The 13636-nt window shown below is 52.4% G+C and overlaps 1 protein-coding gene across 1 annotated transcript; it reads right to left on the bottom strand.

The window, feature by feature from the left end:
- Positions 1-242: 242 nt before the first annotated feature.
- SPRY4 (sprouty RTK signaling antagonist 4) lies at positions 243-9008 on the bottom strand. Its single transcript, XM_071758583.1, has 2 exons — positions 8857-9008; positions 243-1190 (listed from the first exon to the last, which is right to left on the bottom strand). Exon 2 carries the CDS (start codon positions 1143-1145, stop codon positions 243-245), a length of 903 nt encoding a protein of 300 aa, XP_071614684.1. The 5' UTR covers positions 1146-1190; positions 8857-9008.
- Positions 9009-13636: the final 4628 nt, after the last annotated feature.

Below are 13636 nucleotides of genomic sequence, written 5' to 3'. Positions count from 1 at the left end.
TGTCTGTCCATCCATCCATCCATCCATCCATCCCAACCAGGAGTCTTTCCAGCAGCTCCCACTCCACGGAGCCCTTCAGCCTCGTTAGGATTCCTCCTTTGGCCCCACCTCTGGAATTCCCGACCTCTTCCAGAAAGCCTGGAGAACCCCAAGTGCTGGAAACCTCTGCTCTCTCTCTCGGGGAAGGCAGGAGGCTGAGGGCATCCCGGGGTGAGGAGCATCCCCCTTTTTTCCCCGAGCCATCAAAAGGGTTTTTCTGCCCCGTGTCCTTTGCCGTCGGGCAGGGCTTTGCAGATGACACTGTTCGTGTTCTCGCACCTGCAGCCGGGCCGGCGGGCCCGGTCGTAGCAGCTCTGGCAGAGTTTGACGCAGCCGGTGGCGGGCAGGTAGCAGAGCAGGCAGGGCAGGACCAGGGAGAGGGCGGACATGAAAGCCCAGCGGGAGCAGCGCTTGGATTGGGAGCAGGAGCAGGGATGGTCCGCGCAGGTCCCTTCATCGTCCTCGTCGGCGCAGTGGTAGAAGATGCCCTTGACCAGGCACATGCAGGTGGTGTAGTTGACCAAGTTCTGGGCCGAGCAGAGACACTCCTGGTTGCAGACCCAGCAGGAGGGCAGAGCCCGGGGCAGGGAGCATTCCTTGCATTTGCATTTCCCGCAGGCTTCGCAGAGCAGGAGGTGCCGCTCCGCGTCCTGCGCTGCCCCCCCGGGGCCCTTCAGCTCCGAGGGTTTGCAGCCCGAGCCTTTGGGCTGGATGCGGACGGCTCTGGGGGAGCTCTGCTCGGCCACCGGGGCCGGGGCCATGTGGTCCAAGAGCCTTTGGTCGGAGGAGGTGCTGCTGCTGCTGCTGATGGAGCTGGGGCGGCCGCTGAAGGAGATCCACGGGTGGGTGACATCCTGCTCGCAGCGCTGCTGCCCCGGCGCGGGGTCGTGGGGAGCTCGGGGACGCTTCTGGGAGGCCGGAGGGAGCTGGGAGGAGGTGGGGTTGTCGGTGTAGTCGTTCTCCAGGTGAGTGGCCTTCACCTGGTCGATGGGCAGGATGGGCAGGGGGTGCTGCAGCCGCCCGTAGGGGATGCGGCCGTCCAGCAGGGGCTGGACCAGCACCGAGTTGGGGACAACGGTGATGTTGGGGGGAACCCGGGGCTCCATGGAGGGAGCAGGCTGGCCAGGGGCAGGAATCTGCTCTTAAGGGTCCTGGGAGAAGGGAAGGAGAGGAAAAAAAAAAAAAAAAAAAAAAAGGAGAGAGAAAGAGAAGGTGGTTATAGGGTGGTTATAGGGTTGCCCTGCAAGGCTGGCCCCAACAGGGCCTTTTGGTGAAGCTGGGAGGTGTGCAAGGGCTGACCAGGTCACCTTGGGTCCAGGGAAGGAAGGACACCTCCCCTGGAATGAAGGAGACCTCCCTTGGGATGAGGGACACCTCCCATGGGATGAAGGATATGTCCCTTGGGATGAAGGGCATCACTCCCCCTTTGCTGTGGTGTTCCTCTCCCTCACCTTGGCCATCTAAAGCTCCTCCAGCCCTGGGAGAGCTGCTGCTCCTGCAGGGCCCCATTTTGCTGAGGAAAAGCCCATTTTAGGGTCAGCCATCCATACTGACCTGAATTCCTGCCAGCAAACTGCCTGAAATGACCTCTCTGAGCCCCATCCCTAAAAGCCTCAAGGCAGAGATGTGGCTCTGGGCAGGGACTTTTCCCAGGGGGGACAATCACAGGTGACACAGGGACAGGAGTTGGAGCCCATGAAGATCCTGAGGGGTCCCTTCCAACCATCCTGTGCTGACTCAGCACATTCTGTGACGAGGAGTGATGGTTTCAAAGTGGAAAAGGGGAGATTTAGAGATTTAGGTTGGAGAGGAGGAGGGAATTGTTTAGTGTGAGGGTGCTGAGACACCAGGACAGGTTGCCCAAGGAAGTTGGGGCAGCTCCATCCCTGGAATGATTCCAGGCCAGGCTGGATGGGGAGGTGGGAGGTGTCCCTGCCCACACAGGGGGGTTGCAACTGGATGGGCTTTAAACTCCCTTCCAACTCAACCCATCCTCTGATTCTAGGTTTGGCCTGGCACGGGGATGCTCCAGGGTGTGGGGCTGAGCCCTTGGCCTGGCCGTGGCCAGGAAGGTTCCCGGGGGAGCTGCTGGGGTCTCCAGGGATTCTTCCAGAGGGGGGGAAAATCTGGCTGAGCATCCTGGCAGCTGCCAACCAGCGCGGGTCTCCTGGCCCAGGGGCTGGGGATTTAACCCCTCGGTGTCAAAAGCCCAAGAGAGCTGCTGGGGAGTGGAAGAGCTGCTGAGGAAGGAGCTGGAGCAGCCAAGCTGCCTGCTGCCACAGTTTCTAATTTCATGGGAAGAGTGCAATTTCTCCTGGAGCCCATCCAAAGCTTCGGCGGCGGCGGGAGGAGAAGAAACCACAGGAAGTAACTAAAGTTAAATCAAAGAACGGAAACGACTCGGGTTCAAATTTAGAAAGTGCACATTGTTTTCTGGTGGATGTGCCATTTCCTCACGGGGCGACCTTTATTCAGAAATAAAATCCTGCTGGAGATGGGTTGGAAGAAGAGAGTTACGGGGAGAGGAGGAGGAGGAGGAGGAGGAAGAGGAAGCTGTGAAGAGCTGAAGGCATCGCCTGTTGTTTGTGTGCAGCCAGACACAGGGAGGGTTTTCCAGCAGCACTGAAGGATTTTAATGTCACAGCAGCCTGAAAAGAAAGCAAGGGGGAAAAAAGGGAAAAGCTGCAGCCAGCTGTGACCAAGTCACCCCGGAGAAAGGAGAGGGAATGTGGGTGCTTCTCCTGCAAGAGCACAACCTTCCCCTCCCCTCAAAAATAAAAAAATCACCACGAAGCAACAGAAACTGGAGCATGAAGTAATTATGCTTTTTGGGAAGGAGGAAGGGAAGAGCATTATTACCCACTTAAAAAAAAACCAAACAACAAAACCCCCACGTTACTAGAGCCCAGGGAGATGTTTGGGAATCGTTGCTTTGATGGATCACTTGGCATCTGCAGGTGGAGAGGCTGCCAGGTCCCCCCAGGGCTGGCAGGGGGGGACGTGTGGCCTCTCTGGCACCTGGGGCCACTGGCAGCAGGGCTGGGCAGGCTCCTTCTGGGGCTGAGCAAGCAGCAGGGATGGTTCCTGCCTTGCAGTCGCTCTTCCCTGGTTAAAATTCTCTGCTGGGTCTCAGCCATTCGTGCAAAAAATTTTGTTTTTCATTATTCATGGCTCATTGACATCCTGGCTGGAGAAACGGGAGAGGTTTGAAAGCATCTCTTCCCATTTACTGTACGGAAAGCAGCAATGATCCTGACATCCAGGGGGCATGAGGAGGGGAGGAAAAAAAATAATAATTCAATTTCCTCTTGTACAGGGGAATCCGATGGCAGGAGAGAAAAAGCACTTGGAGCAAGGCAGCTTGAGCAGAGGAGCTGGTTGTGTCTGGGCTGTTGTGTCTGGGCTGTTGTGTCTGCAGAAGACTTGGATTTCACCAATTCCTTGGGTTTTAAGCAGAGGTGCAGCTGGCTGGGCTGGGGGAGTGCAGCAGGGCTGGTGTCAGGCAGAAGGAAATGGGATGCTGGGCTGGGGAATCCCAGACTGGGTTGGACTGGAGGAGACCTTGGGAATCACCTCATCCCAACCTGAGCCATGGGCAGGGACACCTCCCCCAGCCCAGGCTGCTCCAAGCCCCATCCAAGCTGGGATGGGACAAGGATGGAGCAGGCACAGCTCCTCTGGGCTCCCTGGGTCAGGGGCTCCTCAGGATCAGGTAATCAGCACAGGGGAGATGAACCCCAGACTTTAGGGTGCTTCATGCTGAAAATGATTCCACATCTGGGCTGGTCCCAATTTTCTGTCTCAAGGCTGCAGAGCAGGGGGAACCCCAACCCCAGCCCTGGGCTGGGCTGGGGAACCCCAAGTCCCTGCAGATATTTGGGCACAGGAGCTGCTTGGATGAAGCCTCTGGAATGGGAAGAGCCAAGTTGGACCCAGAGCTCCAAAACTCCCAGACTGGACCCTGTGAGTCTCTTGAGGATCTCTCTGAACAGACAGATGCTGGGGTAAACCCAGCTGGGGTTTGGTGCTCCTGCTGCTCAGGGACCTCCAGCTTCTGCCCTGGCTTCTGACTCCTGAGCAGAGGCTTTCCCCAGGGACCTGCTCTCATCTGCTGAGCTATGCTCCAGGGACACCAATTTCTGGTCCTTATGGACTTTCCTGAGGGCCATCACTACGTGGCTGCTGCTGCTCCTGTCACCAGATGTTCCAGCACTGCAGGAAATTGCTGCTGACAGCTCCAGGTCAAACATTTCATCCAGGGCTGAACCAGAGAGCCAGCTGGGTGGTGAAAATGTTCTGCAAAGGGGTTCTGCCCCACTGGCATCTGCCCAGGTGACAGAGGTGGTGACATCTGATGGTGTGGACACCCCAGTTTTGGTGCCTGTGTGCCCTGAGCACATCTTCCCCTGAGCTGTTTCTGCTTTGAGGTTTGGGTCTGCATCCCGTGGGAAGAAAAACTTCAGCAAAAGGCCCTGGGTGCCCCCTCATCCCCTCTCCAGGAGCAGGACACCATCATCTTCCTCACCTCCTCACCAGGAGCCCACGGGAATTCTCAGCATGGACATCACTGCCTTGAGGAGCAGCACTGGAACCTGAGAACCTTCAGCTCCTCTCCCAGCCACATCCCCCCCAAAAAAACTTGGTGTTTTGGGTGACCTGGCAGAATGTTAAGACCTTAAAAAAAGGACAAAGCTGGAGTGGGGTGACCCTGGGGCTCTTGCAATGAGGAATGTCAAGAGAAGAGGAGACTGAAGACACCAAAGCACCAGAACTTCACAAAAGCTCTGGGATTTTTTTGCAGTGTCTCTGTGGCTCACTGCACCAATCCAGCCCGACTGCAAACTGCATTTTAATTGAGGAAAAATGAGGAAAATCGAGGTAAAAAATGCCAGGCAGAAGAATTGTAAGCAAACTGAGCTCCTCTTTGCTCAGAGTAACTGCAGAAAGGGTGGGACCTGTGAGTGCCTGGGAAGGCTCCTGACAGCAAAGCAGGTGGGAGAAGCAGAAACCCAGGAGTTTGGGGATTTCTTCATTCTTCAGAGGTGGGTGAAGCAGTGAAGTTCTTCTCAAAGCAGAAATGCCAACAAAGTCCCCTGCAGAGCCCCTCACTGCCCCCAGTTTCCCCTGCAGATCCCTTCCCAGGGCCAGGCTCACCCTGCAGGGCTGGCTGCAGCTCCACACCAAGCTGCTGCCCAGTCCAAATTCCTTCTGGAGGCTGCAATTACAAGTCCTCGAGTTGTAGGAAACCAACTTGCCACTTGGAAGGGTCTTGGGGGGGTGGTTTCAGGCTCAGGGTTTTGGGTTTGCCTCCACGGGTCTGTAGGAAGCTGCATCCCTGTGAGAACCCCCCAGGAAAGCTCCTGAAGGGCTTCAGAACAAGACCCAAAAGAGGAAAGATTTTCCCCAGGAGGAGAGCCAGGGGTGGGAATGGGCTCCCAGGGGAAGTGGTGGATTCCCCCACTTTGGGAAGTCTGAAGTCTCAGCTCCAGGGGGTGCTGGGACATCCCACACAACCAATCCCAGCAGAAGGGCTGGTACAGAAGAGCCTTGGGGTCCCTTCCAAGCTGGGATTCTGGGATCCTATGAACAATTCCTGAAGCTGGAAGTTTCTAGCATCCTGATTTTCAAAGGGGAGGTGGAAACCTTGTCTGCCAGCTGATGAAACCCCAAATGGATCCTGACTTGAACGTCTGCTGAGTGCAGCCACAGGTGATGTCCCCAAAAATCTCAGTTGCCTGGGGGCTGATAATTTTAAGAAATTCTTCCTCAGGTGTTTGGCACCATCCTGGATGTGTGCAGGACCAGAGGAATCGTGAGAACAAGAGATGGAAAGTCCAGAACTGGGTCCTGGCTGGAAGCAACCCCAGCCCTGGGATGCTTTGAAGTTGGGAAATGTCAAGGGAGGGCCCGGATTTATCCTGAGGGCTCAGTGATGGGAACCAGGGGAAAATTCCCCCCAGTTTTCCTGTTTTCAGGACAGTCACAGCTACACTGAAGTTAGAGGAGACAGAGCATGGGGTTTATGTGTGATTAAGGAGAATGCAGAATGTTGGAGCTCATCAGGACCCAGGCTGCCTGAATTTGGAGTCAAGCTGCAAATGCTTTAAAAAAAAAAAAAAAAAAAGCTTTTTTTCCATGAAGTGTGGATTAATATTAACAAAATATCAAGAGAAATTCTTCATCCTCCTTAGCAGCCTTATCTAAGGACAGCTAGAATCTTCTGTACCAGTATTAGGGAAAAAAAATAAAAAAAAAAAAAAAAAAAGAGAAAGCTTGTTAGGGAAAGCTGCCATTTTTAAAAAACGAGACATGAAATTCTTGCCAGAGTGTGGAAATTCAGAAGCTGGGAAATGAGACCTGGAGACTTCCAAGAAGCTGTCTCTGGCCAGCTCGAGTCTGTTCCTCTGCTGGGAGTGGATACAGCACATTTTGGGGCACTGATGTCCCCATCTCTGGGGCTCCAGTTTCTTCCTCGAGGTTTTTATTGGAGGAGAACTTTGATTTTAAGGCCACAAAATTAAACTGGGATTTGATCAGTTAAGGTAAGGGCACTGAGTGATACCCGTGTGAGCAGGGTTCCATGGTTTCTGAGGGAAATGCTTTATATTGCATTAAAAAAAAAAAAAAAAAATCAAACCAAATGGCACCCGTGGAAAGCTGCTTGGTGGCTGGGCTGGACTGGGAATCCCAGCAGCAAATTGGGTAATGATTTGATTAATTCAGGTTTTTTTTTTGCTTTTATGGTTAATAACTGGGAATTAATGATCAGTGCAGTGCTGCAAAGGTTGTGGATTTTCTGTCACTGAGGTCTGATAGGAGGTTTTTGGTTTTTTTTTTTTTTCCTGTTGGGGGGGGGGTTGGAGATGTTGCATTTCCCAGCATGGTTTGGGAATTAGTCACCACTCCCTGAAAACAGCTTTTGTTTCCCCGTTTCAACAATTTCTCCCCTGCACACCCTTCGGGGAGGGTTTCCAAAAAGCACTGCAGCCTTCAGAAATGGGCCTTTTAATTTTATCATCCCAGCACTGAGCCCCTTCAGCAACAGCAAACCCAGCAGCCCCACGGAAAAACCAGCACATTTATCAATGAGACATCCCCAGCAGGGCTCCAATAACTGAGAACAACCCCTCCTCCTCCTATCACTCATTTTTTTATGGAGAAGGGGGAAGCCAGGCAGTCAGGATCATTGTGATTCCGGGCACAAATTGGAGCTTTGGTCTTTAACCCCAAATAAAGGGAGAGGAAGGGGGGAAGTGGTGCCACTGGGAAAGCTGGGGCTCTCTTTGCCCAATTAACCAGCAATTCCTGGGCTGATTTTTGACATCCTGGACCCTCAGCATGGCATGGAGGAAAGGCAGGAGCTGAGAAGTTTTAAAGCAGCCAGAATGTGCTTTTTCTACTCTGGATAATCCAGGGATGCTTTTATATATATATATATATATATTTATATATATAAATGTATTTTTATTTTTTTCCTCACCCTTTAGAGAAAAACTCAGGGCTATAAAAGATTGAAATTACAGCAACAACAGCAAAAAAAAAAAAAAAAAAATATTAAATAATCATCTCTTTGGCCACTTGAAGCAGAAGAGTGTTTTCCTCCTGTGCTCAGTGCTGATGTTCATTTGCACTGCCATTTCCAAGCTCTGCCTTTCCAGCCCTGCTTTCCTCCCAGACCTTTGTGCCTTTTCTCTGCCCCTTTCTGGTTTTTCCAGTCCCCTCCTGGTAATGAATTTTCAGAACATGTCGTCTCCAGGCTTCTCTTTCTCCTGTGACGCCAGGACTGGTACCAGAAAATCAAATCCTGGCTTCTCTTTGCTACGCAGTTGGGAGGGAAGAGCAGCCAAGGCAGTTTTGGGGTTTTTTTCCCCCTCCGTATAAAATATATCCCACACACCTTTATGAAACGATTCTAGGGACACATTTTTATGACCCCTCCATCCTTTAAATTCTATAAACTGCCCAGATTTAAAACTGAGGTGAGGGAGTGTGCAGCAAGACAGGGAAGGCAACAGGGATGGAATCGAGCACCGAGGCCAAAAATAAAAAAAAAAAAAAAGGAAAAAGAGATACATTTGTATAAAATAACCTGGTTAAGAGCAAGGGTCGTGCGGGAAAGCTCTGGCACGGCAGAGCCTGATCTCTGAAGTGTCCTATTATGGAGACAGCTCAGAAGTACTTGACACTAAGAAGCCAGAGGGCTGGGGAGAGGAGAGGAAATGCATCTCCTCGGCTGCATATTCCCCAGCAAGGAGCATCCAGTCCTTATTTGCCAGCTCAGGTGACCACGTATTGCTGCTGCCTTTTTTTTTAATTATTTATTTATTTATTTATTTTTGTTTTTTTAATTTTTTTGGGGAGGCAAAGAAGGCTGAAAGAGGGGACATCCCAGCCCAGAGCCTCTTTCTGCTCTGAACGCCCTGCAAGCAAACCCGACGCAAGTCCGGTGAAACCTGCCTGCTGTAGACATCCCCCCAATGCAGATGTTGATGGAAGAGCACAGAAGGGAGAGAGAAACCAGGAACACAGGGACACAACTGCAAATTCAGCAAGAAACAGGATCTATTTCTTCCGAATGCAAAGTCTCCCTTAGGCTGGGAAGCACCATCCTCTAAATAGTTACAGATAATTACTGTTGGAAAAGTCGCAGCCGGAGACACGAGCAGCGATCTTTAGGGGACCAGACGAATTCCATCTAGAAAGAGCGCAGGATCTTCCCTGGGGAAGAGCCTTTCTCTAGAATTTAACATTATTTTTTTTTTCCCCCGCTTGAAAAACCTTTTAACACCGTCTCGCCCCCGCGGCTCTCGTACTTACTTTGACCAATGGGGCCAGAACCATCTCCCCCTGGGCGAGTTAATCCGCGAGCGGCGGGGCAGGAGGGGTGCGGAGCCGGGAGAATCCCTGCGGGAGGTGCGGGAGGGACCTGCGAGCGCGGCGCTGTCAGAGCTGCACCCGCCGCTGCCTGGGAAAATGGCTATTTTATGAATGGGAGGGCAGCCGCCTCCTCTGCGCAGGCGCGGACTTCCCGGCTCTATGAATGGGGTGGGCACCGGGGCGCCACTGCGCATGCGCTGCTGCCTTTTATGAATGGGGGGCTGAGAGCAGCGCCGGGAGCTGCGGAGGATGGAGACGGCTCACGGGTTTTTCCCCCCCTTCCTTCCTCCTTTCTCTCTCTCTCTTTTTTTTTCCTTTTCCATTTTTTTTTTATGAATGGAGGGCAGGCGGCAGCTGCGCATGCACCGCGCCCCCCGCCCGGGGCTGGAGGTAACGGAGCGGGCGGGGGAAGCAGCCGAACCCCCCCCTTTTTTCTCCCCCTCCCCATCTCCCAGTCTTCCCATCTCCATCCCCTGGTCCCCCCGTCTCCACCTCCCGCTCCCCCCCTTCTCCGCTCCCCCCGGAGCCCCCCGGGAGCACCGGGCGGGGGTTCCCTCGCTGTCCCCGGGGGGGGTGGGCTCTGTAGGGCCGGGGTGGGAGCAATGGGGTGTGCGAAGCCGGAGGTTTTGGTCATCCTGGTTTTTGGGGGTGTACGAGAAAATCTTCGGGGGTTTTGTCCTCTTTTTAGCCCCCCGGTTCGTCCCTTGCACTGCGGCATCGCCATCCCACCCCCCCCAGCCCCGTGTCCTCCCCCTGCGGTGCCCGGGAAGTGTCCCCAGAGCCCCCGGGGGGGTTTTGCGGCTCAGGTGTGCGGTGTCCGGGTTGATTTAAGGGCTCTGGAGAAGGCAGAGGAGGTGGGCAGGGAAAACCCAACCGCCCAGAGCCGCTCCGGCTCGGTGGAAGGGAGGCGAGCGCTGGGTTATTCTCAGCCTGGCAGTTGAATTTTTTTTTTTTTTTCCACGTTTTTTGTGCGTTCTGCTGGGTCTCCTCCCCATCTCTCTGCAGGCAAAACGAGGCAGGGCCTCGGGGCCAGGCTGGGAAATGATCTTTAGCAAACATCAGTCCTTCTGCTGCTCGGTGCTGAGCTTCCCTGCAAACCTTGCTCCGAAACAGCCTTTTTGGTTCCCTTTTCTTTCAGCAAATGGAGAATCCCAGTTCCCCGGGGGTGCTGGGTCTGGGTGCCCCAGGATCCTGGGCGGGATGTTTGCTGTACCCAGAAAATGCACTACTAAATACTAAATGTATTTTTAACAGGTGTGGAGGGTCCTCTTCAGAGCACCGAGCACATCCCCTCTCCTTTCCTGCCCTGCTGAAGGCAGGTGGGTCCTGCAGGGGGATTTAGAGGCTTCCAGGGCCCTGACAAAATGTCTGAGTTCTTTATTCACTTGGTGCTGAGCTGAGCACTGGGTGCTGCTGCAGACACCACCCAAAAGATTTCTCTCTCTGAGGCTGCTGGTTGAGTCCTGTCTGGGTTTGTCCCCAGGGGCTGAGACCTTTCCAAGTGGGAGCAGGGCTGAGGGGCAAATGGAATTTAACAAGGCGAGGGGGGAAGGAGAATCTCTGCAGAAATGTCTCTGGGTGGCACACCAAACACTGCTGGGTTTCAAAGCTGCCAGGCTTGGGAATAAATAGAATCTGGCTGCTAAAAGTGTTGCTTTGTGACTGCTTGGGTTCTCTGCTGCTTGAAGGTCAGGCAAGCACTGAAAATGTGATGGTTTATGGTCTTGAAAATTGGTAAATATACGAATATTAGAAGGAAATGCAATTTAAAATAAAAGGGGGAAGCATTGAGGGGGTGAAAAGGTTCCTGAGCTTCATTTTGCTGCCTGCCCCTGGGGCAGTGTCCCCTCCTCTTGTGACTTCCCTGTCACCCACCCTGGAGGTGCCTGTTTGGTCATTTCTGCTGGAAATGAAGCTGCTGCTGCAGCACAGATGGAAGCTCTGGGCTTCCTCCCCTCTTATCAGGCACCTGTTGCTTGTGCCCAGACATTACTCACATCCTTGAAGTCAAATCTTGGTTTGCATAATGAACCCCAACTGGGCTCTGTTTCCTTCCTTCCCTCCCAGTGCCTTTACCTGGAGATGGAAACTTTCTGTGTTGTTTGGAGGTTCCAGCACAAGGAATGAAAAAAGTGAAGGTTTTAGTCTGGTAATTCAGCTTTTAATCACTATGGACCTGCTTTTTTTTTTTTTTTTTAAGTGGATAATTTGGTGTCAGTGGTGGTGACTGAGCCTCCAGCACTGCCTGAACCTCACTGAGGTTGGGTAACAGTGTAGGGGGAGTTTGGGTGAGGATGGTGGAAAAATGGGATTCTCCAACAGGGGATGGAAAAAAGGAGATTCTGAATGAGGGAAATCCACCCAGGACACAGCATCCCAACAAACCCCTCTGGAAGTGCCCCCCCAGAATGTTTGTGTGGCTCCTGTGTCCATCCCCATGTGGGATGTTTTAAGGTTTTTAGTGGGATGTAGCACATATTACAATAAAAAAGGATGAAATGCTGCATTTCATCACGGGAGCTTTGAAAAGACCCAGGCTATATCCATTACAAAGTCACAGGCTGGAAACTTTATGGTTTCAAAGGGATTTTTTTTTTTTTTTGGATGCTCTAAACCACTTTTTTTCTTTGTGGCTTTAACCTGTTCCCTCCTGGCCTTTAGCTTCCTTTCTCAATTTGTATTTTTTTCTTGAAAAAGCCTCCCCCCAGCACCCTGAGGGTTGTGGATCAGGATTTTCTGACAGTTTTGGGCCAGGTCCAGCAGTCAAACTCTGTCAAACTGCCTGGCAGGTCCTGAGTTTTGCCCAATTAATGAGCCCATAATGTAGAAACTTGCAGCAGGGAGAGAAAGCAAAGTGCCTGTTGCATGGTTTGCCCTAAATGGAGCCCAAAAAGCTGTTTTTTAATTTATTCTTGCTTTGTCTTTTGTTTTGGGCTCTGCTGTGTTCTTCCTCTCTGCTGTTCCTGCTTCTCATCATTTTTTTTCCCTCTGTCAAGTGATGCTCTTGCAGCTCCCAGCCTGGAGAGGAGCAATCTGGACAACACATTTCCTCCACGTAGCAATTAGCAGCTGATGAACAAAAGCAGGGAGTGGATGAGAGCAGAAAGAGGGAGGTTGGGTGGGAGCAGGAGGACTGGAGGAGCTCAGAGGTTTTCCTACAACCCTCTGCTTTTCCTTTAAAATCAGAAGTTAAATAACAACGAACAGGAGCTGATTGCTGAAGGAAACCAAAAAACACTGTTCAGAGCCTGGGTTAAAGGAGGTTTCTTCAGAAGGTTTCTCACCCAGGCTGGCATCAACAGGAGCCCCCCCAGAAGGTGCAGGAGCCCCCCCAGAAGGTGCAGGAGCCCCCCCAGAAGGTGCAGGAGCCGCCCCAGAACTCAGGAGGCTGCGGGTGAAGTTTGATCCTGGGTTTCGTTTTTTTTTTTTTTTTCTTTTTTTTTTTTTTTTTTTTTTTTAATGGTGTTTTGGTGAGCTTGAAAATATTTTGTTGTGAGAAAGTCCAGATGGATGTGGATGTTCTCAGGGAACACACGAAGGGAGAAAGTTACTCATCATCCTGGCAGCTCAGGGAGCCCGTGAGGACAAGCACGGAGTGAGAGGCACTGGGGCAAAAATAGTCCCAGTGTCAGCTGTACTGGGATGTGCTGGTCAAGTTCCTCTGAGGGAAAACACCCTGAAGCTCTGGTGCTTCTGTGCAGCAAGGTTTTGGTCCGAGCTGTGGGTCAAATGGAAGAGGTTTGGGGACAGGGCAAGTGATGGAAAACAGAGCCAGGGCTCCTTGGCACAGAGGGAGGATGAGATTTGGGTTGCAGCCCCAGCTTTTCCAGTCTCAAAGTGGAGTCTCTGTGCCTCCTGATGCTTGCCAGTGCTTTCCAAGAGCTGGGTGTGATGCCCCACGTCCTGTGACAGGGCTCATGTTGGAAGGGAGAAGTTATTTCTTGAGATTTTGGACCCGTTGGTGAATTCCTTTTCGTTAAAGCACGTGCTGGGAGAGGCTTCAAGTTTAAGCTGAGATCTTGTCTCATTTACCCAAGTCAGTAGAATTGCAATGGTCACAGTCTGGAAATGACCCCAAAATTTCATAACCAAACCCCAGCATTTCAAACCAACCCAAATTTTGCCCACCACAGCTGCTGGGATGGTGAATTCTGCTGCTGGATCAAAGCCATCACCTTCCACTGCTCCTGGTCCCTGCATCCCAAGCAGGACCTTGGTGCTGAGCTACCTCTTTCTACCTCTTTCCTCAGCAAAAAGAGACTTTAGAGGATGCCACGTGTCCTTTTTGGGGCCTCAAGTGACCTGCCAGAAGTGCTGGTGTGGATTCTGCCTTGTCCAGGGAAGGACAACCCCAAGCAGAGCCCATCCAGCCCTCGTGCTCCCTGTGAATTCCTGCAGCTTCCCTGGGTCATTCCTGGAGGTTCTTTGTTCCTGTTGGGTCTCCTTGGTGCTTCCAAACCCAAATTATTCCCTGGGAATGCTGCAGTATCCCAAGAGGTGCTGCAGGCTTTGGCAGTGGGATATTTGGGGGTGTTCTGCCCCTGGTTTTTCAGGTGTTGGTGGCTCAGGGCTTGGCTGGACCCCTGGAGAGGAGAAGTTTGTATCCCCAGGGGAAATGTGGGAATTTTTTTTGGTTGTTTTCCAAGTCAAGCAGCACATCATGGGCACAGGGAAACCTGTGGCTGTCAGAAAACAAACCTGGGGGCTGGGTCTGGCTGGG

Source organism: Heliangelus exortis, chromosome 15 (genome assembly GCF_036169615.1).
Source record: "Heliangelus exortis chromosome 15, bHelExo1.hap1, whole genome shotgun sequence".
NCBI classification, from domain to species: domain Eukaryota; kingdom Metazoa; phylum Chordata; class Aves; order Apodiformes; family Trochilidae; genus Heliangelus; species Heliangelus exortis.
The sequence above is the reverse complement of the archived record's forward strand: the minus strand, read 5'-3'. Positions and strand labels throughout refer to the sequence as shown.

Bases quoted from the DNA above. Each gene is read 5' to 3' on its own strand.
- SPRY4 (XM_071758583.1), bottom strand. From the start codon at position 1,145: ATGGAGCCCCGGGTTCCCCCCAACATCACCGTTGTCCCCAACTCGGTG.